At 45.0% G+C, this 27,085-nt stretch overlaps 2 protein-coding genes across 16 annotated transcripts in view; one reads left to right on the forward strand and one right to left on the reverse strand.

Annotated features, from left to right (window-relative positions):
- Positions 1-27,085, reverse strand: part of LOC117896350 (dystrophin) — a 161,806-nt gene that overhangs the window by 119,060 nt on the left and 15,661 nt on the right. For 9 of the 15 annotated variants that reach the window (XM_034804622.1, XM_034804612.1, XM_034804611.1 and 6 more), the window contains 14 exons: positions 23,680-23,834; positions 20,178-23,612; positions 19,797-20,111; positions 19,435-19,740; positions 18,862-19,364; positions 18,708-18,795; positions 16,286-17,290; positions 15,960-16,192; positions 15,739-15,900; positions 15,515-15,674; positions 13,731-13,826; positions 13,518-13,644; positions 6,350-6,513; positions 6,154-6,259 (listed from right to left, as the gene is read on the reverse strand). In XM_034804622.1, coding sequence (XP_034660513.1) covers positions 6,154-6,259; positions 6,350-6,513; positions 13,518-13,644; positions 13,731-13,826; positions 15,515-15,674; positions 15,739-15,900; positions 15,960-16,192; positions 16,286-17,290; positions 18,708-18,795; positions 18,862-19,364; positions 19,435-19,740; positions 19,797-20,111; positions 20,178-23,612; positions 23,680-23,834 — 6,855 coding nt within the window. Of the gene's footprint in view, positions 1-6,153; positions 6,260-6,349; positions 6,514-13,517; positions 13,645-13,730; positions 13,827-15,514; positions 15,675-15,738; positions 15,901-15,959; positions 16,193-16,285; positions 17,291-18,707; positions 18,796-18,861; positions 19,365-19,434; positions 19,741-19,796; positions 20,112-20,177; positions 23,613-23,679; positions 23,835-23,936; positions 23,995-27,085 lie in introns of those variants that run through there. The other 6 variants (XM_034804617.1, XM_034804618.1, XM_034804616.1 and 3 more) reach the window with 2 other exon arrangements.
- LOC117896359 lies at positions 10,194-11,846 on the forward strand. Its single transcript, XM_034804634.1, has 2 exons — positions 10,194-10,307; positions 10,359-11,846. Exons 1-2 carry the CDS (start codon positions 10,305-10,307, stop codon positions 11,667-11,669), a joined length of 1,314 nt encoding a protein of 437 aa, XP_034660525.1. The 5' UTR covers positions 10,194-10,304; the 3' UTR covers positions 11,670-11,846.

The raw sequence follows: 27,085 nt of genomic DNA on the forward strand, positions 1-27,085 counted from the left end.
CCGCATGTCGCATGCCGCCTGATGCCTGAACCTTGACAACTGATAAGCGGCGGTAATATTATATATATTTTTGCACCCACCAACAGAGAGAGCGAAAGAGAGGTAGAGAGCAACTAGAAAGAGACAGCAGTTTAAGAGCTTCGTTTGGTTCCTCTCCATTGATGGAATTTGATGATGTTTTATGGTCCATGGCTCTGGCTTTAGATGTAGATCTATTCCCCTCCCGCACCCTTTGCTAGCGGGACGCCAACAAATTGCTTAGTGTGCATTGGCCTTAATGAGACTGAAAGAAGTGTGGCATGGCAGAGCGGGGGTAGGAAGGGATGAGGATGTTCGGTTGCTAAAGAGGAAGATGAGGTTGGCAGGGGACTGATAAGAAGGCTATTTAGAAGGGGATTTGCAAGGGGGAAACTGTTTTCCATGAGCTGCTGCTTAGCGAGGAAACAGTAGTTCAGGGGGAAAATGGCTTAAATTTCTTTTGTGGGAGATGGCTTTGGAAATACCTTTAGGAGAATGGGAATATGTAAAAGTATTCTGCCAGCAAAGACTAGACGAATAATTTCAGAGAAATGGAATTAGAATAGATTGCCAGCCGCCTTTGTCCGTACTTTATCCAGGCTTCCACTAGAGAGTATTCCATTTGAAATCAATGAAATCAATCAAAAACTTTTCCCAGCATACCCTTAAAGTCGTCCCATATTGAGTGCTTGAGTTTATGTTTTACATTAAATGGCTATTCCATTCCATGAACATTTAATAGCTTTTGTGAATCCTTTTGGCTTTTAACACATGAAAACCAAACACAAAAATGATTCATTACACTACCAAAAACCTCTACTTATATTTTCTCAAGATTTAATGTCATTTTCTAAACTTTTTGCCATAAAAATAGACTCTTAAGTTCCCTCAGCAAAGTGCTCTTTAAAGTTTCCCCCATTTAATATGCAATTCAATTTACGGCGAATCCTAGATGCAAAAAAAAAAAACAAAACGGACATAAAATCATGTGCCTCTGTGTCTGTCTTGGCCTCAAATTATTCATGAATATGAATATGAATAAATGAAATGCAGATATGAATACTATGAGGCACTGCACACAAGTCGGAGAGACAAACAGCAAGTGCAACCTTTTTAATGAATTTAATTAAAATTCATTATAAAAAAAAAAGAAAATTGCTAGGAACATTCTGGTCATGTGAGATGGCCAGACAGAACAGGATCCCCCGAGGCAGAGGACACAAACACGACGCACAGGACACGCAGGACACGTAGCAGTGTGAAAGCCAAGACAATTTGCGTAATGAGTGGAGTGAAGCAGCAGCAGCAGCAGCACAGGAGATCCAGAGAGATATACGTCCCACTCCCCATCTCCCCTTAGTGTTTTACTCTTTTTTTTCACAGAGAAAAGAATTTTATTTTTGTCTTCCTCCTGGTTGAAAACGGAGCACAGAACTCGCCTCAGACTCCTTGCTCTGCCATTCCCCCCCACCCAGGGGCATTCTGGGGACAAACAAAAACACGGAGGGAAAAATCCAACCCCTCCTCTAGCTGCCTGAGGCACAAGACCTGCGAAAATTTAGAAAAAATATTCCACATATTTTTCTCAAAGCCAACCAAAAGAAAATAAAATTTTCAACGTACATAAAACTATTTAGACGAAAATAACTTTCGGGGGCTGCCTGCAGAAAGGCTCAAAGGATACGGAGCGGCCACGGCTACGGCTCCTGTTCCTGCTCCAGCCCCTGCGCCAAAAGTCCACAGCCATGACAATAATTTCACTTAATTCTAACTTAAATTTTATGGAGGGGAAGGAGCACAATGGGTGGGAAGGCAGGGTGACTTTGGCAGGGGCTGCGGGGTTAGAGCTTATATCCCAAGGGTTAGCCGGGGCTGTGCAGAGTGTTTTGGGGTTGAACTCTGGCTTTATGTCATAAAAGGTCTGAGGTTAAGCAGCCATAGGAGAGACAGGCTCTACGGCTCTACTTCACTTTTCAGCTTCTGTGTGTGTTTTTTTTTGTGAGTAATTAAAAACAAAAAGAATAAGGAGATGACAGCGACAGCGGCAGAAAGTAAAAGTCGACTAGAGGATGCACTGAGAAATAAATCCAGAAGGGTAGAAGCAGCGAGGGATGCAAAAAGATAACAATAAATCCAGCAACTGGCTGTAAGTCGAATTGTGGATGATCTAATACAGAAAGTATCTCAGGAAAATGGAATATTAAATACTTAAAATGATAAGAAATTATGGAAATATTTCCTTAAAAAATTTCTATTGCGGAAATCCAATATAATTTTCATAGTTCTATCAACTTTCCAGAAAGAAAAACTGTAGAGTTTTGCCCCATTTCTCCACTTATTTGCAATAATTCCCCAAAAACATGTCACATTTTCAGCTTGGTTCGGGCACATTTGAGCTGCAATCCAATGCTAAATCTTTATTTTATTTTTCATCTAGACCCAAACTCTTCCTTGAGGTACAGCCAAACGAGTTCTACCAGAAATTATACCCCTTAATTGCAGAAAGCAGAGTATCAAAAAGCAACGAACTTCTTGAAAGCGCAGACACAAGCCAGGAAGCTCAGCCGAAAGCCAGGCCAAAGAAACACGCCAGACAGAGAAGGAGAATGAGAACGAGCGAAGGAAGACAGAGCACGGAACGGGAGAGAAAGAGCAAGAAAGAGAAAGCGCGTGGCAGCATAAAGAAAGAGAAAGACAGAGGGTGCTGAAGAAGGGTAGAAGGCTGGCTGGGGGGAGGCCTATTAAAGCGTGTAATGGCGTGAAGCCGAAGCACCCAAACGGAGCAGTAGAAGGCGTTGCAAGGCGAAAGGCTGCAATTAGAGGCAATTTCGTAGAAGAGAGCAGTGGGTGGGGGGGTCGCAAGCACAGGCACAGGCACAGTCACAGAGGCACACTGGCAGGACTTGGAGTGCGTTGTCCTTTCAGATAATGTTCTGCCTGCTGCTGCTGCAGCTACCACTGGTGTTGCAGCAACAGCCGGCACTAAAATTGCATGTCAAAGACAGATTTACGAGCACCACACACAGCAGAGAGACGCAGCAGATACACCACACCCACATATGTACGTGCCACAGCACTCCCACTCCCACACTTCCTCTTTTTGATAAGAACTTTAGGGATGGGGGGCCAAGACTCTTTCTGTGTTTGTGTGACTCTTGGACTGGCCGAGAGAGCCGTGGCCCCCCAGAAGCAAGAAGCAAGGTGCAGTCGCACAGATTGCGATAATATCTCGTAAATAATGGTTTAATTAAGAGCTCGCAGGACTTGCCAAAAATGGCAAATTAATTGGACGGACCTTTTACTCTATGTCCCAGCCATAATCGCTATCCTTCGAGCAGAGGTCCCGCTGCTCTAATCATGCCGAACCTCTTTGCTAATGGACTATGGGCCTCAGGTGACCCTGTTTTTCCGCTCTGGGTGAGGGGTGGGGGTGGAAATTCAATTCCTTTTGGATGGGGTTGGGACAACAAATTGAAATACAATGCTCGTCGCCTGATGGCCATACTTTTGCCAGAGTTTTCCTGGCCGAATGCCAGCACAACAACAGCAGCAGCAGCAGCAGCAGCAGCAGAGGGGAACCATTTTCTGGCCACAACTGTCAAGGTTTTCGTAGGGGCACAAGGAGTGTTTGTGTGTGGCATCATTGGAGAGGCCACAGCAGCCACAGATAGAGTTTGATGCAGAGAAGGAAGAAGACAGAAAAACTTGTGGCAGTAGCAGCAGAATCAATTGAATTTCGATTTAAGTATCTCCCCCAAAAAAATACTTTTAAACTATAAAATATTTAAATACAATTTAAAGCGCAGTCAGCACAATGATGGAGTGTCCTTTGCTGCACAGGGAAATCACAACAAAAGCAACGGCCGACTGTTTGCAGCTCCCAAATGCAAGAAGAGGCTGGCCCCGCACACAGAAGCCAACGACACAGCAGCAGCCTGTGTGTGCAGCACATTGTGGCACGTACAAATAAGGGCAAAGCTGGGGAGGGAGCAGGAGCTGCGACACAGATGGAGTAGTGGTGCAGGACAGGGGACTGAGGGACAGAGGGACATAGCGTTGGACAAGTTACAAATGTTTATGACAAACCAAACATCATAATAATATGTAACAAGCAGTGCATGCCCCTCGTACATGCTACATGCTACAACCCTCCACTCTCCCACTGCTACTCCACTCGCCAGCCTGCTCCCAGCCACCAAACAAAGAGCAGGCCATAAAAATATTTCAGTTACCATTGGGTTCTGCCTCCCATTGCCCACACTCCATCATCCCACTCTCTTCTCCCCCTTGTCAATTAAATGTCAACTGGCATAAATGTTGCATGCCTCTTGCTCGCCCCGCACCATCTCAGCTGCCTGCCACATTAAAATTCCGCAGAGAAAAATCTACAGAGAAAATGAGTAAGGAAAAAAAAAGGAAATTAAAGAGCTTGCGCCTCCCTTCGGCAAAAGTCTCTCTTTGGGCAGTGGCCCTGCAACTGTGGGATACCTACTGTGACTCTACAACTGTGAGGTGAGTTTTGAGCTCAACACTGCAAGACTTTTCGTTGAATTACTCGAAGGTTTTCAATGCTTTTCGATATTCTTTGGAGTTTATTATTGTAGTTATTTCTAGCACATAAAAATAAGCTCAAAGGCCAGTCCATCATTCTTAATTCGTTTCCATGTAAGTTATGGTAATTATTTATGGATGTTTTAATGGTATTTTCTCTCGAATATTCAGTGGTTGAATTTATGTTTTACTCTTGGAATGGTCTCTTAGAGGGTATCAAATTCTTCGATTCTTGAAGCTACTCACTTTCGGATTCTGTTTTTGCTTGGTTTTTGTTTGTTTTGGCATCTTTTGACCATTGTCTTTGGGCTTTTCTCTCGGTCTCTTTATCTCTTTCTCTCTCTTAGGGAAATACCTCACTTTTCTCTGTCTCTCTGTTCCTCTCTGTTCCTTTATCTCCCGCCCTCTCACTCTCTCTCTCTATATGCGCCTCTCTTTCTCATCCTTTGGCGGTGTGTTTGTTTTTGACATTGTTTCCTCGGCCACAGGCAGGCGGGACATTCAGACAAATTAAAGAAGTTTTTGTTGAGGGGGAAGGGCGATGGATTGTCGGAGGTTCACGGCCCCATTATGCAAATGTTGACGAGAGTTCTCCTTAGCCACATTGCCCATTGCCAAAGACCAGCTAGCCCCCGCTTCGGAGTGCCCTACTCCTCTCCTGGACCGCTCCTGGCCCGCTGCTCACTTTCCGAGCCTTCTGTGCCACTTCTCCCTCGCTCTATTACCAATTTGAAGTGGCCATCCATTGGGTGTTGCTGTCTGTTTGCTGTTTTCACTACAGAACTCTCATATGTCTCGCTTCAACTCCTGCTCCTGGCTTCTGGCTGCTACCTCTGGGAACCTCTGGGTCCTTCTCCCGCATTCCCTTCCTTTTTGTGCATTTCATGCACTCCGTCTCGCCTGGCGGAAATTTGTTTGCACCGAAGTGATTTCTGTCTGTCTGAGTGTGTGTGTGGAGGTTGGGCAAAGGAAATGGAACCATGTTCCCAATGTCACTCCCAGCCAGACAGGCAGACAACAACCAGGCCTAATGAAATTTCCATACGACTACGGCAGAATGTAAGCCAATTTGGGGACAATTTTCATTCAAACATTAATTGCAAATTGCAATTGCGTTGGGATTTTCATGGAATTTATACGAGTACGATACGAACAGAAGTTGCTTGATGGATGGCATAATGGTTGAGTTTTAAAAGCGGAGAGAGAGCAGGAGGTGTCTTTGATTGGAAGGTAACTAATGGGCAGCAGCTCAGCTTTCTATTACAAAGCAGAAGCCAGACAGGCGTTTGAGGAGAACGGAAATTGGGATTGATTGAATACGGAAACTGACGGAATAAATGCAATAAGGAAATTGTCTTTAAATTCTATAAAATAATTTTGGGAGTTCTTCTGAAAATTAATCTTTCAGCACCAGTTTAGCCACGAAAGTGCAACAGACATACAAGATTAATTGGGAATTATTATGGCACAACCAAAACTTAAACTTTGCTGTGAAAAGCTTCACAAATTTAAGCAGATTCTCGCTTCCATCGAGCGTTACCTATTTATCATATTTGGCATTGCCCATTGGCATATTTTGCTTACCTTTCTCCTGCAACTGCTGACGCTTCGTATCGCCTTTGAGCACTTCCGCCGTGTGAACCAATTCATTCAGTTGTGGCTTTTTCATTTTCAGTTCACGTAAAACTTTCTGTGAGGTAGAACAAAAAGGAAAGAGAAATGCAGATTCACAGTAAGAATGGAAAGGGAGTGCAATGGATGGTGGATGAATGCAGCGTACCTCCTGCTTCTCGATGGCCAAACGAATGGCGTCCACATCCTCGACAAGGACACTCTGTATCTTGATCATGTTTTGTTCCCAAGTCAGCCAATCGGAAATTTGCAGCACGGACTTATCGAAGCTGCCGGCCAACGCACCACTGCCGCTCGGTTCGTTATTGTATTCTGTGAAGAAACAAAAGAGAGAGAGACACAGAGAGAGTCAGTTGAGATTTTTGAAAAATTTCTACGTTAAAAAAGGGGCAGGGCAGGGGCAGGGAAAAGTCCTTTGCTAATTAGGTGTCCCTCCAGTGACAGGCGCTCCTCCCTCATGAGACCGCGTGTCGCTGTTGGGCGGGACAGCACCATGATGATGATGATTAAGTTGCTCTCATTAAACGCGGTGCTTGGGTGGTCCTGCGGTCATCCTGTGGCTTCTGCCTGCTGCCTGCTGCCTCCTGCTATCTCCTCCTTTCGACCACAATTTGCTGCATGCTTAACGGGGTCAGGACCAGTCCCAGTACCAGCTGCGTATTGAATATCTTTTCCTACTACCTCCCCCGCACTCTCCCCTGCTTTTCCGTTAAACTGCAAAATTATTCTCTCTCTTTCCTTTTTCTCACAGTTCTCCCCCTTGTTTTTCCTCTTTTTAAGTCTTTTGTGGGTGCCTTTTTTCTGCGTATTTTTCTTTGGTTTTCCCTGCATTCTCTGCCCGTTCTTCCCCTCTTCTTATCATCGCTTTACTTTGTTGCACATTTGAGCAAAAGGCAAGTAAATGAAAAACTATTTCAATGAAGCAAAAGTTTCAAGTGTCTTCGGATGATGGACAAGCGACAGTGGGCCCAAGGGCCATACAAAAATAGCATCGAAATTTATACATAGAGAATTTAAGGGCAACATTTATCGCTTTGCAGTTGAAAATCTTTAGCCAAACTGAAGTAAAGTGTAAGATTTACAGGGAAAAATATATACCCTAAATCTCACTCTTCCCCCTGTAAATATATTCAAAAGGATACACGAAAGCAAGAAACTCAAATAAAACGCCTTTGGTTATCCTTTAAGTATTCTTAAGACTCTAGATATGTTCTTCAAATAAACATAATCTTGCATTTAAGAGGCTTCCTTCAAGCATTATGCATTCAATAATTTATATAATTCAAACCTTTAGTTGTAACATTTTTAACCCAAAACCCAACACATTCGTGCCCACTGTGCAGAAACCATTTCCTTTGCTTGTCTTTAGTATCCATCTACTGTTCCACTGCCACACTTGGACTTCGACTTCAAGTCAAAGCGAAAAGAAAGCAAAAAGGGACAATACTCGACAGTGCACCAGCAGCAGCACATAATAATATTATTCTAGCCCCAACCCCGCCTGCACCCAGGAGTCCCCTCGCATTTTCCCCCCCATTTTTGCTGGCCATTAAATGACAATTTTCAATTGGAATGCCATTCAAAGCGCACAGCAGCGACCAGGCTGCAAATATCTTTGCGAAAGAAAAACTTGAAAAGGGGAAAAAGGAAACACTTGAAATACTTGTGCAGAAATACAACAGGAGCAAAAAAGCGCAAAGCGAACAGGATGGGAAAGAAAAGTTTAAGTAGGCATAGAAGCGAAAGGAAAAGGAAAAGGAGAGAAAATAAACGTAAAGGCAGGAGAAAAAGCAAAGGTGTCTTCCTCAAAACTTGACTCCTTCTCTGCCAAAGTTATGAAAGTTTCTGCCCTTCCAATAAGCCGTGAAAACAAAACCAAACTACGAAGTAAAACCAAAACCAAAGGCAAAGAAACTACAGGGAAAGTCGTCCGATTTTTCAAAGAGGAACTTTCGATACCCTTCCAGATGGAAAACATTCGGAGGCAGAACAAACCTTAAATATAATACCCAAACACTAGCTCCGCATAATCGAAGGACCCTGCCTCCTGTGAGGGCAAACATTGGCTTTGGTTTTCTGTGTGTGAGTGTTTTGGGGGGCAATCTCCCATGTCCCGGACAGGATTAGGCGCGCTCGCGCGGCTGGACGCGTCTGCAAGGACAAGGGATTTGGGGGCGACAAATGCCAAGTCCAAGACGACAGTTGAAAACGTTAGGATCAGCATAGTCCTAGGGCTGTGTCAACTTGAGCAGGAGGCGTCTGAAAGCATTTCGCAGCGACTGGGGCAGGGGCTCTGCAGCCAGCGAATGAATGACTGACTGAGTGAGTGAGTGAGCGAGTGAACGGAGAGTTTGAAGCAGCACACAAGAAGCTGTTAGGCAAATATATATGCGCTAGGAAAACAGGAGCATAAAGGGATATGTGAGGAGGGAAACCAGAAAGAAATAATAACATGGGCTCCTACACAAAAAGGACAGGGGGCAGGCGGCAGCCCTCTCTCTCCCGCTCTCTTCCAAGCAGCAAAGTGGGGAAACACGTTAAGTGTAAAATTTTCTTTTCACTTCATTCCCTGATGAATGTCCCTGCCCACACGCGTACATACGTAGGTACACCCCTTTGTGGAGCGGCAGGACAGGTGCAAAATGGTAGAGAAAATATCACATATAAAAAGTAACAAGAAAAATGAAAGGAAAGAAGAGTAAGGGAACCACTGATAGCACTCGCTCCCTACATTTTCGCCTGCCCACTAGCCAGCCTCCCCCTCCATCTGTTATCACGGAAGCAAAAGCGTTCGGTCTACCAGGAAAATGTCATAATTCATTAAAAGCCAAAGAAAGCGTGAAATTCTCCCCCGGGCGAGAGCCGCTCTGCTGTCACTCAGAAGGTGAAGCCTCTGTTGTTGCTGTTGCTGTTCCTGTTTCCTTGTGTCCTTTCCTGTCGTCCTGTTTAAAGGACACCACCTAATATTGAGCACACCTGAGCAAGAGGGCAAGAAACTCCTTCTCAATGGCTCAAAAGCTCAAGAAGTTCGCCAAATTTTATACCCCAGCACCCAACGACCTTGACTGGTGTTTAATTTGTGATTTTAGGTACTTTGGATAAACAAATTCGAAAATTTCCAAGGATTTGTTGGAGGAATACCTTTGATTTATTCCATTTTTAAATGCCATAAATGTATGTTGGATATATTTTAACTTAATTTTTTATGCAATTTTTACAGGTTTCACTTTTAATTATTGATTTGTATTCACTTTTCATGCACTTGATTCACAATTCACTTTTATTTGCATAATTTGATTAGCTTTAACACCGTTAGGAATGATTTTTATGGATTCATAAATAATTTTAAAACATTTTTGATATTTTTTTATTAATATTCTTGAGGATATTCCGTTAATTTAAATTTTCACTATTGTTTCACTTCCATTAAAGGCATTTTTTCACTTTTCGCCACATTTCCTTGAGGCAAATTCAACTTTGGGTTTATATTTTATTATTTCGACTTCGTTTATTGTTTTACACTTATTATGCGCATCTTTTATGACTGCATTTATGCATTGTATTGAATTCACAATTTTCTGTTCGTTGTTTCCGGTTTTCGTGGGACTTGTTTACTTCCTTGTCGCTGAACGTTTTCTTTTCAAATGTTTCGCTATTTCCGCCAACAGCTGTTTGAAGGCGGCAGAAACAGGAAGTCCGCTGCGAAAAGCACTGGACTAAGAGAAAGCTAACAAAGAGCTTCAAGTTCACATGAAACGAGCAAGCGCTTTGGTTTGGTTTGAAAATTTGAATTTTTGAAAATGCGTGACACATCAGCCAGCTTTTGTGAGAAAAGTCAAGACAAGCAGTTCAAGCAGTGCATGAAGAAGTTATCCCTGTATTTAAAGCAGTTTAACCGTTTCACACTGCTTCAGCTGTGGTATGTTAAGCAGTTTAACCAGTATTTAAAGCAGTCTCCGCAGTTTAATTCAAACAAGCCTTGACTTTCCCGTGACCAAAATTCATTCAACACGTAACAAAACAAGCGGAAATACCAAACAGAAATAGGCCTACACACACGCCACACGCTCGAAATCGAGAAACCAAAACAGAAAGTCTTCGAAATGGTAAAATGCACCACGTAAACCCCCAACTGCCTAAAACTCTACAATCCTCAGCACTCGCCGGAGCAACAAGCCAAGAAACCAAAATTCTCAGCGATGAGCCGAAAAAAACCGGACCCAGCGGCCGCAGAGGATTCAATACGGAAGCGAATGTTCCGGCTAAAGTTCTCAACCACCGAATCGGTGCCCGTTAACCTGCGGGAATACGGCTTGATGCAGACTTCGCGGCAAACGGATACGCCGTATCCGCGCAACGAGCAGCCCGTGGACCCGAGCCTGCTGAAGGCGCGTCTGGTGGAGAGCAAACAAAGCCCTGCCGGCAAGGGCCTGAAGGCGGTGGCCTCCAATCAATCGACTGGCAGTGGGGACCCGGACGGGCAGCATCTGTCGCAAACGACGAGTGTGGAGGCGGCTCCAGGACCCATACGGGACAGTGCCAGCCTGCTGCTGGGCACGCCCCACCCACGCAAGGGCCAGGCGCTCGATCCCAAAACGCTCATTCGCCAGCTGAGTGTCGCCAAGATCAAACGTCTATCGTTGGGTGCGCCTCGGAGTTCCTACGGACACTTGCCTGCCTGGCGCTCCTCCTTGGATCGCGCACGGGCCCCCGACGTTGGGCACCAGGCCCATCTCAGCACCACAAGTCCGCCCGTGAAGGGCGCCCTCACCATTGGCACACCGCACCCCAGGAAGGGCTACGCCCTAAATGCTCGAGATCTGGCCAAGCAGCTGGAGGTCGCGGAGTCCACGGAGGCAGTGCCCGCCAAGAGTGCCGCCCAGAAGAGCCCGCGAAAAGAGAAGAGTCCGGGCAAACAGGTGGCCATTTCGCTGAAGTTTGGCAACACCGCGGACATCAGATCCGCCTCCATCCTCAGCGTTGGTTCAGGGCGCCACACCGCCTGCAGCTTCACCAGCGACACGAGCGTCCTGACGATGGCCAGCAGCCATGAGTCCGGCATGGTGAAGATGAGCTTCGAGGAGCGACGACGGCTCTTCTACCAGGCAGAGTTCACCATTGCCAAGAACGGGCGAAAGATGAGCGACATCATCATGGCCGTGCCGCAGAAGCCAGTGGAGTACACGGACAAGCGCGAGTGGCAGGGCCACGACCAGGCGGCGAACACAGAGCTCGAGGAGTTTATACGGTCGCAGGGACTGATCAAGACGCAGCGCGATCAGCTGACAATCACAAGGATGCCGCCCGCCGTGCCCTCGCGACGGCAGAGCGAAACGGACTCCCTGCGCAGCTATCGTTCGCGCAGCAGCCGAAGGAACTCCATGTACCAGCACATGAAGCGCCATCGCACACGCAGGAACATCAAGTTTAGTGCATCAGAGAAGGAAAAGAGAACGTATTCAGAGTAGGAGGGGGAGAGAAGGGAGCGCAAAGAGTGGAGAGAGAGAGAGAGAGCGCTTTAGAGTGAGAGAAGAAACGAGGGGCGGCAAAGCTCTCACTTTTCCTTTCTTTTTGAGCAGCAATCTTTTGCCAGCAGATGGAAAACTATTTGGAATTATTATCCATTGGATTAAAACCCGAACTAATCAAAAAACCAATGGAAAAATCAATAGGAAGAGGCACTAGAAACTTGTACAGCTTGAATATGGATACAATTTTCCTTTAAATCCGCATTTAGAAAACGAGAAAACATTTTCCATTCCTTTGCAGTCTTTGGCTTTAAAGTGAAATAAAGGAATGATATTCCAGGAATCAGCCTGTCCTTTGCCTTAATTAAATATCAAAGCGAAACTTACATTAAATGATAATCGATTCGAACGCATTGCAAGGACTTGTATCTGCCAATTTAATCTGCCTTTTCGACAGACAGTTTTCTGAAACCTTTATCGAATGTTAATCGAATGGAAAGACAGAGATACGCACTTGCCTCTGGCAATGAAAGCATCTTTCAGTTCCTCTCTATCCCCCTCTGTTCCACCCTCTGTCCAATGTTGTTTTGACATTCGGAAATAGTTATCAACATCTGGCTGCATCTGTGTTATGGCAACAGGAATACGAGACAGACAGTGGGGGCCCTTGCACTTTCCATTCTCCTCTGTTCTTTTTTGTTAAAGTAAGTCAACACCAAAAACATTCACATAAAATGTCAAAAGTGCCATTGACATGCGGCATTTGGCTGCTGCTGATGCTGCCGATTGCCGGACGCATGCTTCACGGCTGGCCGCTCTGCCTGCCCTTTTTTCAATACAAAATATAAACAAAAAGCAAAGGAAAATATGTGTGAAAATAAAAACTAACATGGGGCTAAGGAATACCCTGTAAAAGGTGGCGATCGGGGAATTTGAAGTTATTCAACGGTTTCAGCTAGTTATTAAGAATTTTACATAATTCCATAGACCATTCATACCATTAATATTCTCTACAAATAAAATACACTTTTCTACCCTACAAAAAAGTTCATCAAAAATAAACAAAAAACCACAAAAATCCCATTCAAAAATGCAACAACAAAACAGTTGCAAAACGGAAACAAAATCCTTGTGCGCGATGCGTGCTTTTTCAAGAGTTTTTCCCTTTTTACATTAAGATTTTTTGCTCTGCTCTGCTTTATGTGATGTCTGCTCATATTTTTGCGAAAGAAAACACAACCACCGCCAGAGATTATTGAATTTCAATTATGGATAAATATTTGCATGGCATTCGATAACAATGCAGAATTTGAATTGGGTTTCTAATGGAAAGCAGAACAAATAAAAGCCAGTCTTCTGGGGAAATTCTAAACTATTTTTAATAAAGGAAAATGAAAATTAATAAATGAATAGCTCAATGGGGGAATACGAGTGATTGTATTGAATTCCACTTCACTTTGTGTGGAATATTTGACGAAATTTTGCAGAAAATATTTATTGGTTTTACATTTTTAGCGGAATTTGCGGAATTTATTTCCCCGATCCCACCAATTCCCTCTCCTTAAATTATGCACAGTAAAAATGCACTGAAAAACCTCCACAAACTATCTTTTCCCAGAGCCACAAACACAGACACACACTTTAAGTTCTTATGTACTTAGCCCTCAATTCTCTAGCCTCTTAGCCCTGTCAACATGTCAACAACTTCTGTACTGTCTTCTCTGCCATTTAAGGCATCAACTCGAGCGAAAGAAGTACGTTGAGGGGGGTCACCGATCCTTTGAATAACTATTACAAACAATCAACAATCCAGTGGGGGGGAGGGGGAGGTGGGTGTGAAAAACTTACCCGAACGTTGGGCAATGGGCGGCACTCTTTCATCGCTTTCCTTGCCATTGGAAATTCGGTTGCCAGTTCGCAGTTCCGTCAATGAGAGCTCAATGGCATCCGCATGAGCAATCAAATTGTTTTTCGTCTGTGAAAAGGAGCAGAGAGAGAGAGAACAGTTGTAAGAATTGGTAACAGAATGGAGTGCAACAGGGCGTAGATGTAAGTTCAAACCTTTTCAATTTCGTTCATCATGAGGGGCGTCACCTTCGGCATTTGGGCGTTCTTGCCAATGGCGCCGACAATCACCTGTAAATCGTCGTGACGCTCCTGCAAGAAAATAAAGATAAATAAATAAATAAAGAATAAATACAGGAATAAAAGAATGCATTTAAAGCTCCGTTCAAAGATGCACGAGATGGGATGGGCGGGGTGGTTGGTAAAGCGGAAACGGAAGCTGCAATACACATACGGAAACAAAATGGCCAACGGCGATGGGAATTCAATTTCAATTGCAATCATGCAAGGACTCGCTCCTCCGACTCTATCCCTCTCTCTCTCTGTACTTCTCTGTGGGAAAGCAACACTGAAATGCGTCTAGTGTGATGATGGAGGGACTGACTGTTCCTGTAGTGCTTCGGGGGCTACCTCTCCTCTGACGGCATTTGCCAACCAACAAAATTGCATTGGATTCCGTTCCTCAAGCGCAAGCGGACGGGTTTGTTTCCTTTCGCGCCCAAAATCTGAATTTTCCGCAAATTTACAATCAATCACCGAATCAACACACACAAAAAAATATGTGAAAAAGAACCGCTTGCCACACGAGATGCCGCGCAACTGAAGAGTGAAGCAGCTCAAAACAAAAAGCATAAAAATCCAAACAGAAATACAACTAAAAACTGAAAAAAGAGAAACATTTACGCGTCTGTATGCGGGGGATTCCTCTTTAAATTTAGTTTTCCCCACTCGCTTGCTCTCTGAAGCGCTCTCGAGCAAACGGAAAATTCGCTTTTCTATTTTCTATTTTTGATTTTTTTATATTCCTTACGCTTGTCGCCATCCCTCACATACAGACACACATTGGGGCCATAAAATCAAACAAAACAACAAATGATTGCAATGATTAATGGATTGTGATTGTCGTCTAGGGATGGGAAACTTGCTGAAACTTTTTTAGAGGTGAGTGTGTGGATCTATAATTTGTTTAGCGAAACGCTTTTTAAGGATTTAATGGGACAGCGTTTTTTCAATAGTTGAGCATCTCTTTGAAAGAGATAAATATTCTCCTTAATTGTTTAAATATTTCCCACAATTTCTGCAAATAAGATAATTAATAACAGCCGAAAAATTACGCTCGTTAAACGCTATAATATTTCCCATATTTGCCACAACAATTTCTATCCCAAATTCCCTTACCAAATCACTACTTGATTTATATACAAAATGGCATCTGCCATTCATAAATTTTCATATTTCCAATTCATCAAAAAGCAAGCAAAGAAGAACCACCGAATTTTTCTTTGATAAAACATGACATGTCCAACCCTTCAAGCACTCATCATTCATCAGCTGCATCTTCAAAGATCTCTTAGTCCATCAGTTGCCTTCCTCGCTCTTTTACTTTTCTCTTTTTGCTCACTTTTCTACTCTTAAGTTCTGACCTACAAACGAAATCTCCTTCTAAATGCACACAAATACTGTCGCTGTCGTCGTCGTGTAACTGTGTCAGAAATATTTATTTTTGGGCCTTCTAATGGACCCATTTAGCCACGCTCGAAATATTGTGGGGCCTCCACTGTAGGCGGTGCATCTTCCTCTATAGATCGGAATGCCTCGAGAGGGCAATTAACTTTCTATCAGCGATTCTGCTCTGTGTCTGTGACGCGGATGAGTAATGCCAGACGATTAAATAAATCTTCTACGATAGCACTCGTAATTTCGCACAACCAGATGTTGCCCCTCCCAGATACAAAGATCTGGCATCTGGCATGCAGCCAGTGGATGCCATCCACACTTACATTGATATCATCCATGCGCTTCTCAAGATCACCGCTGGACTTCAAGTCGACAGGTTTCTCAATCAAGACGTTAATGCGACGCAGTCCCTTGGTGACAAGTTCTTCAATGTTGACACTTTCCAGTGGGGGAGCAGCCGCACCACTTCCCATGGTCTTTGATCTGTGAAGAATTGATTCCCATAAGTGAGTGGCACATACGATATAGATTTTCCTTGATACTCAACCTTGCTTGTTGCACTTCTCGGAATTGTTCGCGGAGTATGATTTGCGTTCGCATAACCAAACGAGAGATGCTGCCCTGTCTGCCATGGGTCTCTAGAACCAAGGAATCGCCTTGGGATATCAATGTGGCCGCATCGGGTGCTATCAGCAGTCGTAGATCCTCCCTATAAAAAGATTCATTCATTAGCAAAATGAGTCGAAATGGGATCTACTCTAATCTTACGCTTCACTCTCATGACACTGTTCGATCTTCGCTTTCGTTAGCTTCAATTTGTATATCATCTGCTTGGCCTGTTTGTCGAATGCCCGTACACGATCATCCAAACTCTGCGGCTCCTGATCTCCCAGTGGACTCTTGAGTGTCACATTCGAATCATCTGCTGGCGAGGGCATAGAATGCATGACCTTGCTCAAGAAGGAGTCTGGTTTCTTGGCCGACGGTGTCTCGATGCGACTCTAAAGAAAAATAACAATCATATTTATAGTACAAATAATCATAGTCTTCGTGCTGAGGATATTTTCCCTTGAGATTTGGCTCCCCGAAATTACCGTATCACTATCGGAGTCAATGTTTGGTGTCATTTCCAGCGAGAAACGCGGTATCTCCTCATCGTCGGAGAATACCAAAGGTTCGATATCGAAACCGGACTCTTTGTCGGGACTATAGAAACTATCGCGACCTGGTGATTCGGGTTCCGTGTCGGGTGTCCCAGGTTGAAGGTGGCGCCAACGCTTGGGCTTCGAAACTTGCGGAGCTCTGGGCTTGTCAGGGGTCTTGGGAACATCTTCATCCTCCTCCGAGTCCCTTAGGATATCCCGCTCGTTGGCTATGCGCTTGCGCTTCTCATCGAAGGAAATGCGATGCTTCTCCACGCGCAGAAACGGCGTGCTAGTGTTGCCATCGCCAGGACGCAGAAGCGTCTCCTCCTCATCCAGCACTGTGGGCAGGGGACTCTCGCAGAGCGAGTGCTTGCTCTTGGTTAGCGATGAGGAGTCCGAGTCCTCAGAGAGATCCACAATCTGCACGGTCTCCACATATTCGGGCACGAATGGCTCCACGCTCTCCAGAATATTGACCGTGGACACAATCTCTCCCTGATGCGGTTCCATGGTCCCATGGTGGATGTTCTGCACCGACATCTTGTCGTTCTGGATGTTCTTCACCTTGATCTCCACCATTTGGGCGGGAATGGCTGGTGCCTTTCGCTTGGTTTTGTTGGGTTTTGGCGGTGCTGGAGATTTGCAGACTTTCGCAGGGTTCAGCGATATCTGGGAGAACAAAGTGCTGGATTCTGCCAAACGGAAGGTTTGCGGAGGCAGGACATCCGGCAGCACCGGCTCTCCACTTGCTTCCGATGGGCTCTCCACGGACTTTGTGGGCGACTCTGCTGGAGACTTTGTAGATGGTGTTTCACCGGCCTGGGGTGTCCGTGCACGTCTCTGTCGTACCGTATCGCTCACCACAACGATTTCCGTGTCGTCATCGTTTGAAGACTTTTGCGTAGAGTTGGGATTCAACGTTGTGGCCTCATTGAAACGTGTTTTCAACACATCCTGCGCAATAAATGCATATTTTTGTACAAAAAAAACTCCCAATTCTAGAAACTCTCCAAAAATATATAAATGTTCTTCCACAAGCCCATGAAGCCTCAAGCGCGTTCAATGACATGTTAAATAGATATTTTGTACATTTAATAAAGTCTCCAAAGAAGCATTTAGCATTTGGTTTTGGTGGTGAGGCGCAGGTAGTGGTGGATTTTTTTTTTAAATTTATATTTATTGGTGAGTCGGTGGATTGGAGGGATTACGGATAACATGTTGGACGCAGCCGCAACCATTTTTGAACGCCACAACAAACGACAGTAAAGAGGTTCTAGTATTTATATCAAGTCAAAAAAAATCTCTACACAATACAACAAAATTTGAAGCGTGAAAATGACACCAAAGTTAAACCCCGGTAGAGCTCTAGTGATACGGTGATTTCTGGTTTTATACATGGTTTTTTGTTTTCTTTTTTTTATGGTTTATTATTATTATTTTGGTTTTTGGGATGATGATTTACCAACACTGGTTATTGTTGGTTCATTGATTAGCTTTTGGGTGGAGAGTGGAGAGATTATTGAATGGTTTTATGAAACTTTGCAAATAAAAAAACATTTATGGGTTGAAATTAAATATTATAATTAGAGGAGAAGCCATTGATAGATGGAGTATTGGTAGTAGGTTGGTTAAATATGGTAAATGGTATTTTAAATGTATATAAGGTGGGATGGACATGAGTATTAGATGTTTACTCAAGCAGTATTACAGGTACAGTCCATTGGCTTTCTTCGATTCCGCCTTTGCAACAATATTATTGGCCATTTTAGACTTGTTTACAACTCTGTTCATCAGTTTTAAATTTCAAATTATTTTGCCTCAAGAGACATCAATTCTATTTAATTGACTTCCAATGTCTAGATGTCCGCCTCCATTTTCATTCATAAGAAAATTGTAATCAAAATTTAAAGCTGTCATCTGTCTGGCATCTTAAATCTTAAACAGGGAGCTGTGCCAATGCATCAAATGAATCAAAAGTACAAATGAGGCGAAGCAAAAGAAGTAAAAGTAGACGGCACGAAACGAGAGAGAGAAATTCAATTCCATTTGCCAGAGGTGTTCGAGTAGAAACAACCACAAAACAGGGGAATGAAGAGAAGGGATGTATGGATGAGTGAATGAATGAACGGATGGGTGGCTGGGTGGTTGGTCGAATGGACAAGGAATGAAAGGACTGTAGCGAAATGTGAAGTAAGCAAATGAGAGGACAAACAAAAAGCTGTACTTCCGAAATGGAAACCTGATAATAGACACAGAGAAATGCAGATGAAAATGTGAGATGGAGAATGGGAACCAATAAGCATATATTATGTACAGAGAGAGGAGGGGAGGAAAAGCTTTGCGTAATTAAGAGGATTTGTTTCGTACTTACCACAACTATTGCAATTACTTGTTGCTGCAACTTTTCTATCTCCGGATTCGATGGCACATTTATCTCCTTCAAATCATGCTCCATTGCTCTGAAATAAACAAAAATTCAATTTAAATTTTTCACTAGCTAGGGAGACCTTCGATTCTAGACAAACTTTAAAGTCTCGAGGGATATGTTGTCCAAATTCTGCAGCGTTGCCTTCATTTCGGTGAGTCTCTTGATGATATCCGCACTGGTGAGCTTGTGGTAGGTCGCCTTCAAGCCATCAATCCTTTGCCGTGCATCCACCATGCAACTTTGATCACAGGATTTACTGTACTCAATATAGTGCTCCTCGCACTTTCTTAGCACCTCCTCAAAGTCCAACAGAATGGAGTTACGATCGTGTACTTCCTGTGGGGACTCAAAGCGTCGTATCAGCGTATCGGCCGAGTCGAAGCACTCTTCCAGATTTCGTGCCAGCGACAGTAGACCCTCCAGAATCACCTTCGACTGGGTCACGTTCTCTCCCAGCGCATTGTACAGATGCTTCAAAGCATCTATTTTCTGACTCAATAGCTTTGGGGACTTTGTGTAGCGATCCTCGCATACCCTGCGTCCTGTCTTAATGGTGCTCTCGATCTCTGCCTTGATTTCCGAGAGTGTGCGATAGATTTGCTAAAAAAAACAGAGGCATTTTATTTCGATTTCTGCTCCTCCAAGGAAGGGCAGGCCTGACTCCACTCACCAAACACTTTTGATACTGCGCTTGCACCGTATTCGGTCCCGCGGATGCCACATCTAACACCAGTGTAGATCTCTCCACATTTCTAAGATCTCCATAGGCGCGATTCAATCGCGATTCATAGGCGGGCTGTGGTGCGGTACATTTGCTAAGCTTCGCCTGGCACGCCTTGAATCGCAGCTCCATGAGATTCAGTTGCTCTTGGAGACGATTGGCGGCACCCATTTTTCCATTTCTCGTGTGTTCGGCTATCAGTTCTGTGATTTCCTTAAAGTTTTGCTCATTTGTGATAAATTCCCGCGCCAGTCGCTGAAAGAAAAGGATTTTTACTGTCGTACCAGACATAAATCTCAACTAAAACTTACCTGAAAATCATCTGGCAGATCCTCAATGGTCACATCATTCTCCAAATGCTCGCTAAGTATCTCATCCACCCGAGTGAGCCAAGCCTCGAACTGCACAATGCACTTTTCCGACTGCTCTGCCTCACTGACCTTCTCTTCGAGGAGCTCTGTTCGCTTTTTGGCCTGTTGCTGCAACTTGTTCCATCTGTCAACCATATCCTGGATATCCTTACGCATTGTCTCGGCCATGAATTCGTTGTCAATTAGCTCAGTGCCAATTTCCTGAATCTTCTCCAGCCATTCATCAGAGTGGGAGCGCAAAACATTCTCCAGATCCTATAGAGGAACACAGGATTGAGGATTACAAAAAGTTTAATTTAAATTTAAGAGATTTCTACTCACATCTAATTCTTCCATGATCTCTTCTGCATCTGCTGCATTCTCTGGCGTATTTCGTATCTTGTTCTCCAGTCGATCCAAATAGCCCGTTTCGCTGACCATAAACTTCTTGAACTCACCCAACTGTGTGGATATATGCTCCAGCAGGGCCGTCTTGGCGTACACCCGCTCGGTGACCTCCGTCCAGCGTGCATTTAGGCGCGTGAATTGCTTTGCCAGCGAGCCGTACTTTGACTCCTTTTCCTTGTCCTGCAGCTCATCCATTTGTAGCAGCAGCTCTCCCCCCAGCTCGTTGAGTTCGCGGAAGGATGTGGTCTCCCTTTCGCAGGTCTCTTTGAGGGTCTGGAAGCGGCATTTGCTTTGGAAGAGCTCATTGGAGTTGGGTATATCCGCCACACCCGATTTGGGTGTATTTTTCTCCAGTTCACTGAGCCACTGCTCGGTTTTCCGCAGTCGCTGCTGTATGACATCCATCTGTGTGTGGATTTCCAGCTGCTGTTGTCGCTGCTCCCGATGCACTTGCTCCACCTTCTCGTACAAAGCGTTTAGGGTTCGTATTTGTGATTGCAGCGACTCTTTCTGATGGGCTTCTGCCTCCTTGATCAGAATTTCACTGAAATTTCGTGCACTGATGACATCAATTTCCAGTTTTCTCAGATCTTGACTCGTTCCACTGCCGGACTTTCCATCGGCTGCGGTCTGGAGCACTGCTATGATGGCGTTATATTCAGCTGTAAAATGATTCAAGTTCTCGATGGCTGTCGTCTGCTTGATCACTCGCTCGTTCAGCATCTCTGGCAGACGCTGCCAAGTGGCCTGAAGATCTTCACTCAGAAGAGTCCTGGGAAGTCGTTCGTATTTGCTTTTCAGGGTCTCCAATTCATCAACCAAGTGGTTCAGCGATTGCTGTTGACTCTGCATGATGTCCAGCGAGGAAACGCGCACCTTTTGGCTCCCCACCTTCTCCATGAACCCCTTAATCTCCTCTAGTTCCCTAGAGTGATGCTCTCCGCCTCTTTGTTGGATGAGTGCCTGCAATGCCTGCTTCATGTCATGCCAACTGTCGTAAAATAAACCAAAATCCTGCTTCCATTCCACCAGCGAAACATCCAAGTCCTCTGTGGCTTTTTTGGCTTCAGAAATCTCCAGGGACAACGACTCCATATGGCTGAGACGTTGCTCGAGCTCCTTGCCACTGGCTGTGCCCGCATGCTGCTTGTACCAGTCCCGCGAGTCGGCCAGAACGAGCTTGAAGCCTGTCAAACTGTTGTAGTAGCGCTCCTTGGCCAACAGTGTCTGGCTCTCGCTCTGTTGTGCGGCCAAACGTTGGGTGAGCAGGCCATAGCGTTGCTCCAGCTGTTTGATGTGCGTATCCTCCAATATAAGGTTCCTCGAAGGGTCCTCCAGCTCACAGACTTCGTACAGTTTCTTCAGCTCTGGCAGTGTGCCACTCCGAAGCTGATTTTCCGCTTGAAGTTCCTTCAAAACATCGCACTGCTGTCGCAGGCTCTGCCGCTGGAGCTGCTGCAGCTTCGATTCTGCCTCTTGGACATGGGAAAAGTGTTCCATAATTTGCATTTCCAAGGCATAAAAGTTGTCGCCGTTCCTCAGTTTCCTCTTCTTGGTGGCCGAGTCGTGCGAGAGCTCCGAGTCTTCATCGGATTCCTCTCCAAAACGGATAATCATTTGATAGTCCACCCAGCCCTCAGGTCGCACCACGCGACTGTCATCATAGCTGGCACGATCTCGACCAAAATTGAAGCCTTTCGTCTCGATGCGCACCGTTTGAACCTCTAGAATCTGTTTGAGAGCGTCCAAACGATCCTCGTAGCTCTCTAGTTGCACGAGCACCCGCTCCCCACGGTCATCGCCATCCTGCAGTGTGGCAGCCACCATTTGGCGCAGATCTATGAGGTAACGCTGCAGTTCCAGCAGATCCTTGGCACAATAATTGAGTTCGTTGATACGCTGCGTGATGCCGCCAACATCTGTGACATCCTGGCACTCCATCTGCTTGAGATCCTGCTCCCGAGCGTCCAGCCAGCGCGAGATGCATTTGTATTGCTGCAGTTTCTCGGTGCGCAGGTCGCTCCACTTGACCACATGCGACCAGCGCTCGCCCAGGGCACTCAGGCGATCCTCGAGATCGATAAAGTTGCCCGATGTATCGTTGACTATCACCACCATGCTGCTGAGGCTATCCACCAGGTCCTGCTGCTCGGAGAGATCTGATTTGAGGCTGCGTGCCTCCAGCAGCTGCTTCTCCGCCTCCGGCAGCGTGGGACCGATGTCCGTCATGTGCGAAATGCGATCTTCCACGCTGGTGAGAAACTGTCGCAGCTGCTCCAGCTTTTGCTTCTGAAACTCGGCCAATCGCATGAGGATCTTGGCCTGCACATCGAGTGCCCGCAGACGCAGCGTCTCCCAGCGTTCATTCAGCAGCACCATCTGCTGTCGCACCTCGTTCTGATCGTCGATGCTAAGGCCTGCTCCGCCGGCCTTTTGTGATTCATTGATCAGGTTGCTGCCCTCCTCCAGGGCCTCGCCTACGTATTCCTGATGTTCGGTGAGCTTCAGCATAAAGCTTTCGTTTTCATGGAATTGAAATTTGGCCGTCGGAAAGTCCTGCGGATCGGGTATCTCCTGCGAGAGCAGCTGCTCATCTTCCAGAAGGAGTGTAAGCACAGCCTCGAGCGCCGTTTGATATCCACTTATCTCCACACTGGCATTTGTGGCGGTGCTTAGGGGTCTCATGGTTGATTTCAGCTCCAAAGTGGAACCCTTTTCGAGGCTGCCACCGCTCTCGGAGGTGTAAATCTCCATATTATCGAGGGGCACCTCATCCAAATCCGTAATACTCGTACAGGGTACCCTATCCTGCTCCTCCTGCTGCTCCTGCTGTTCGCGCTGTGCGGCTCTCATCGACTCCATGGCATGGTACAGGCACATCACATACATCTGAATCGACTTGTTGTCCGGTTTGTGCGTGTGCACATCCTCGGCATCCAACAGCTTCTCGATTTTAAAGTGGCGATGCGCCAAATCGAATGCCAAATGAAGACGCTGCAGTGCATGTTGTTGCAGTGCGGCCTCCAGGTGCAGCTCCTCCAAATGTGCAGCCAAAATCATCAGAAAGGCTCTGCCATCCGCCCAAGAGCTCGAGAAATCCGTCAGCTGTAATCCCTGCGGCTCTGTGTACTGTCGTGCCCATGCCAAAAGGGATTTCTCCACGCCATTGCTCGAATGACTTTTGACTAGATGCTGGCCATTGAACTCCAGGGCAATCAACCAAATGAGTCCCAGGGTTAGCTTCGGATTCCCACCGACAATGTCATCACTGGAGATATTCACCAGCTTCACGCCATGCTGCTGGATCACATGAATGACCTTATTCAGATTGTTAATGTGATGGACACGCATGCGTCCCTTTTCGGGTTTCTAAATGGAATAGAGATAGAAAGGTGAGTATTCAATTTGAGATTCAATTCTTTAACGATCCTCTTACCATCTGTGTCTGTGTCAAATTGCTGAGCAAAGCCAGCAATCGATGACCATCCCGCAGATCCAAGAACAAATCCTTCACTGGTGTGCACTGGGTATCGCTTAAATGTGAGTTTATCCATTTCGTAAACGTTTTCTTCTGTATGTGCTGTCGTTCATCTGCAAACACAGAGGAGAGAGAGGGGAAGTGACGTTGATTAGTTTTGCACAAGACTTTCTTTCTGTCATTCTCTCATTTCGTTTCGTTTCGTTTGCCCAAACCTCGTGCCAAATCGGCCGACTTTAATGGTAAATTGTAGGCCATAGCCATAGTCACAGCCCAACCCCAAAGCGACAGACAAGAGTCTCTTAAGAACGCAATACACGAACGCGAACACCTCTCCCAAACGGGTCTCCAATCGAGTCTTGAGTCTAGTCTGTGGGTCTATGCGGCTGTGGAGCCATGGGGCCATTGGGTAGGGCTCTACTTTGCTAATGAACTGCACTGCAAAACGTGCCAAATCATTCGCTCAAAATCAATTAGCAGCGACGTCGCTTGCAGTTTTAAGGCGCAACGATCAGAGTGGAGCTGAAATGAGCTTTTGGCACACAGTGGAGCCAAACTAAAGGTGAAATTTATAGCAGACATTCAAAAACGAGGCAGTTAATTATCGATTGGCATTCTAAAACCAATGTCTCAAAGGGAAAAGCCGTTGAATACAAAAAGATAAATCGAACTGATCGAACGTCTTTCCTTTTCTTTATGAGGATTCTTTCCTGTGGCAATCTTCACTGCCTTTCGATATTTTCCATCTTCTTGTCGGCATCTCGAGCGCGTCATTTGTCAGTTTTGTGTGAAACCGCAGCTCATTCTGGCCGAAAGCAATTTGCATTGCGGCTCCATGCACTATACTCTAGGTGCCTCATCCAATTGCCTCATGGCGTGGCGTCTCCTCCGAATTGCGGGGCGGGTGCTTGGGGCATGTGAGGGACTCTGATTGATGGCCGTCTTAGGGGCAAAGACAATTAAATAAAGTGGCCGCATGTGCGTGTAATTATTGATCGATTTTACGTTTCGAGGTAAGTAATTAGACCCTGAAATTAGATACGCTTCTATCCATGCATCTCCCGGACAAACACTTGACATTTGACATCGTGAATGGAAAAAGCAAAGGTCACACTTTGAGTAAGTTGTATACAGAAATTACTGCAGTAATTAACTAGTTTTAATTAGTTTAAGCAGGTGTGGAGCTATGCAAATTAACTACGACGTTGTTTGAGCAACGATGTGCAGCCGTGTGTGACCATAAATGTGAGATAGTCATAAGTACGATTAAGTGGATTCGAGAGTAAAAATAAACTGTATGCCTTGGAGTCCATGGAAACACAACATACCAATAGTCCTGCTTGTCGAATACCTACAATAATTGTACCTCTTAAAATCTGTTCTTCATTTAAAGGTAGAAGCGAAATAGGCAGCTTTAAATGCCATCATCCATGCAATAAAATGAAGATTGATCCCTAATTTACATTCAGGTCTCGGTCTCAGTTTCTATTTGCAGTTCCACATTGGAATATCTAATTACACATTCAAAGGAAAGGCTTTCCATCCATGTGTCTACAAATGGGAATGTATAGCATAATAAATCATCTTTTGGTTAGTTCTGCGATGCCCTGGGCCTGTGGCAAAGACGCTGTGGCAAGTGGCAAAGGCAAGGCGCTCTCAAGACGACATGCCACTCGCTTACTCACTACGGAATTTAATTGCCATATAAATGAAGGACGTTCCACAAGGAGTCTTAGTCTTGGTCCCCGCTGCCTGAACTTAGAACTAATTGCCGTCACAGCACTGTGCCCCACACACATACAATATTGATCGATGTTGAAAGTCACGATGCTGTCCGTGTGCCACCCTGCCTGTTGCCTGTTGCATGTGACCCACAAATGTGGCGGACTGTAAAATAGGGTCCCGCAGGGAAAAGGAACTACAGGAGCCCCATGCCTTGACTTTGCCACACGTACAAATGTCACCGCCAGTCAATTGGAAAGAGAATACTCTCATGGCTCATGCCAATTTTGGTAGACAAGGAACCTGTCTCTCTCTCTCTCTCTCTGGTAATTAAATGAAAATTCATTAATTGAGCTTTGGACTCTTTGCATTCATTAAGTTAATACTCTCTTCCAGGTATCGCACTCTCTCTCTCTGTTTCGTTTATCTAATATGAGAGAATTTATACAATGGACTAGGCCAATGAAGGAGTGGCAGGAGCACAGTGTTATAAGTGGAATTTGCTGGTCACTTTATATCTTCAGAGCCCCCTTAACAAACAATGGACCTAAGCCCCTGTTGGTCATCTCTAAGCAATTAAATAAGCAACATGCAGCATCATCAGCTTTTGGATTGCTGCTGCTGCTGCTGCTGCATCATCATCATCATTTTTCCCAAACGAAAAACCAAACAGCAGCATAATTTTTCCAGTGTCAATTACTGCAATTTTCTTCTTTTCCAACCAATTCAAATTGCAGTTTGGAACTTCTTTCTTTTTTGTTTGTGTTTCTGTTTACCAGGAAGTACGGTTCGTACGAAATGTTAAGAAATCATCTACGAGTATGTTCTGATGCTGCCTTTTGGCCTGATCTCTGTCCAACCCGTTCCCTCCCGCTTCAAGTAGTTTGGCAAATTGTTTTCCCCGGAAAAGCTCTTTCAACAAGGGGAAGTCTTTACTGCCACCACTTTCTGTTGACTCTTTTCGGCAGCCATTCAATTGGCAGAAACACAACTCGAAAAATATTATTGTTTTAATGCGTATTCATTGTGCGAAAAGTTTCGACAAAAGTTGTGGGCTGGCAAAATATTATTTCTTTATTTTCTGCGGCATAGTTTTGTGCAGAGAGATGAGGAGTAGAATGCAACTGCTTTTGTTCCTTTTTTGGGTTAAGTTTTTGAAGTATAAGGAAGATAAAATATTCGTATTTATCGAAATATTGATATCAACTTTAAGGTTCAATTAAATTTAAAAAATTAGAAGAAATGTTTCTTTATCGTGGATTTAATTGGATTATTCGTCGTGTAGCAATACATATTCGTCGTTTCTTTCGTGTATTATTTATGGTATATGATCTAACATGTCTGTCTGTGTGCGTGGGCTTAAGTATAGTCTTTAGACCTGAGGTTCTGGTGGATCTTGAATTTGTGACATTAGCTGAGCAAAACGTTCAGTTGTCCCTGATATACCGTCGAGAAAGCCTTGCAAATAGATTGCATCCACCACTGGGTCATTCTTTTCCTCTTGTTTCTTTGCCTTCTCTTCTTTCACTTCCTTCAGCTCCTCTTTCTTCACATCCTCCCACTCCTCGTGCATCGGCAGCATTAGAAACTTGGTTTCAAGTACCACCAGAGCGTCCGGCTCCTGGACCTGGTTTTCAATCAT

The sequence above is a fragment of the Drosophila subobscura genome, chromosome O (genome assembly GCF_008121235.1).
Source record: "Drosophila subobscura isolate 14011-0131.10 chromosome O, UCBerk_Dsub_1.0, whole genome shotgun sequence".
NCBI lineage: Eukaryota > Metazoa > Arthropoda > Insecta > Diptera > Drosophilidae > Drosophila > Drosophila subobscura.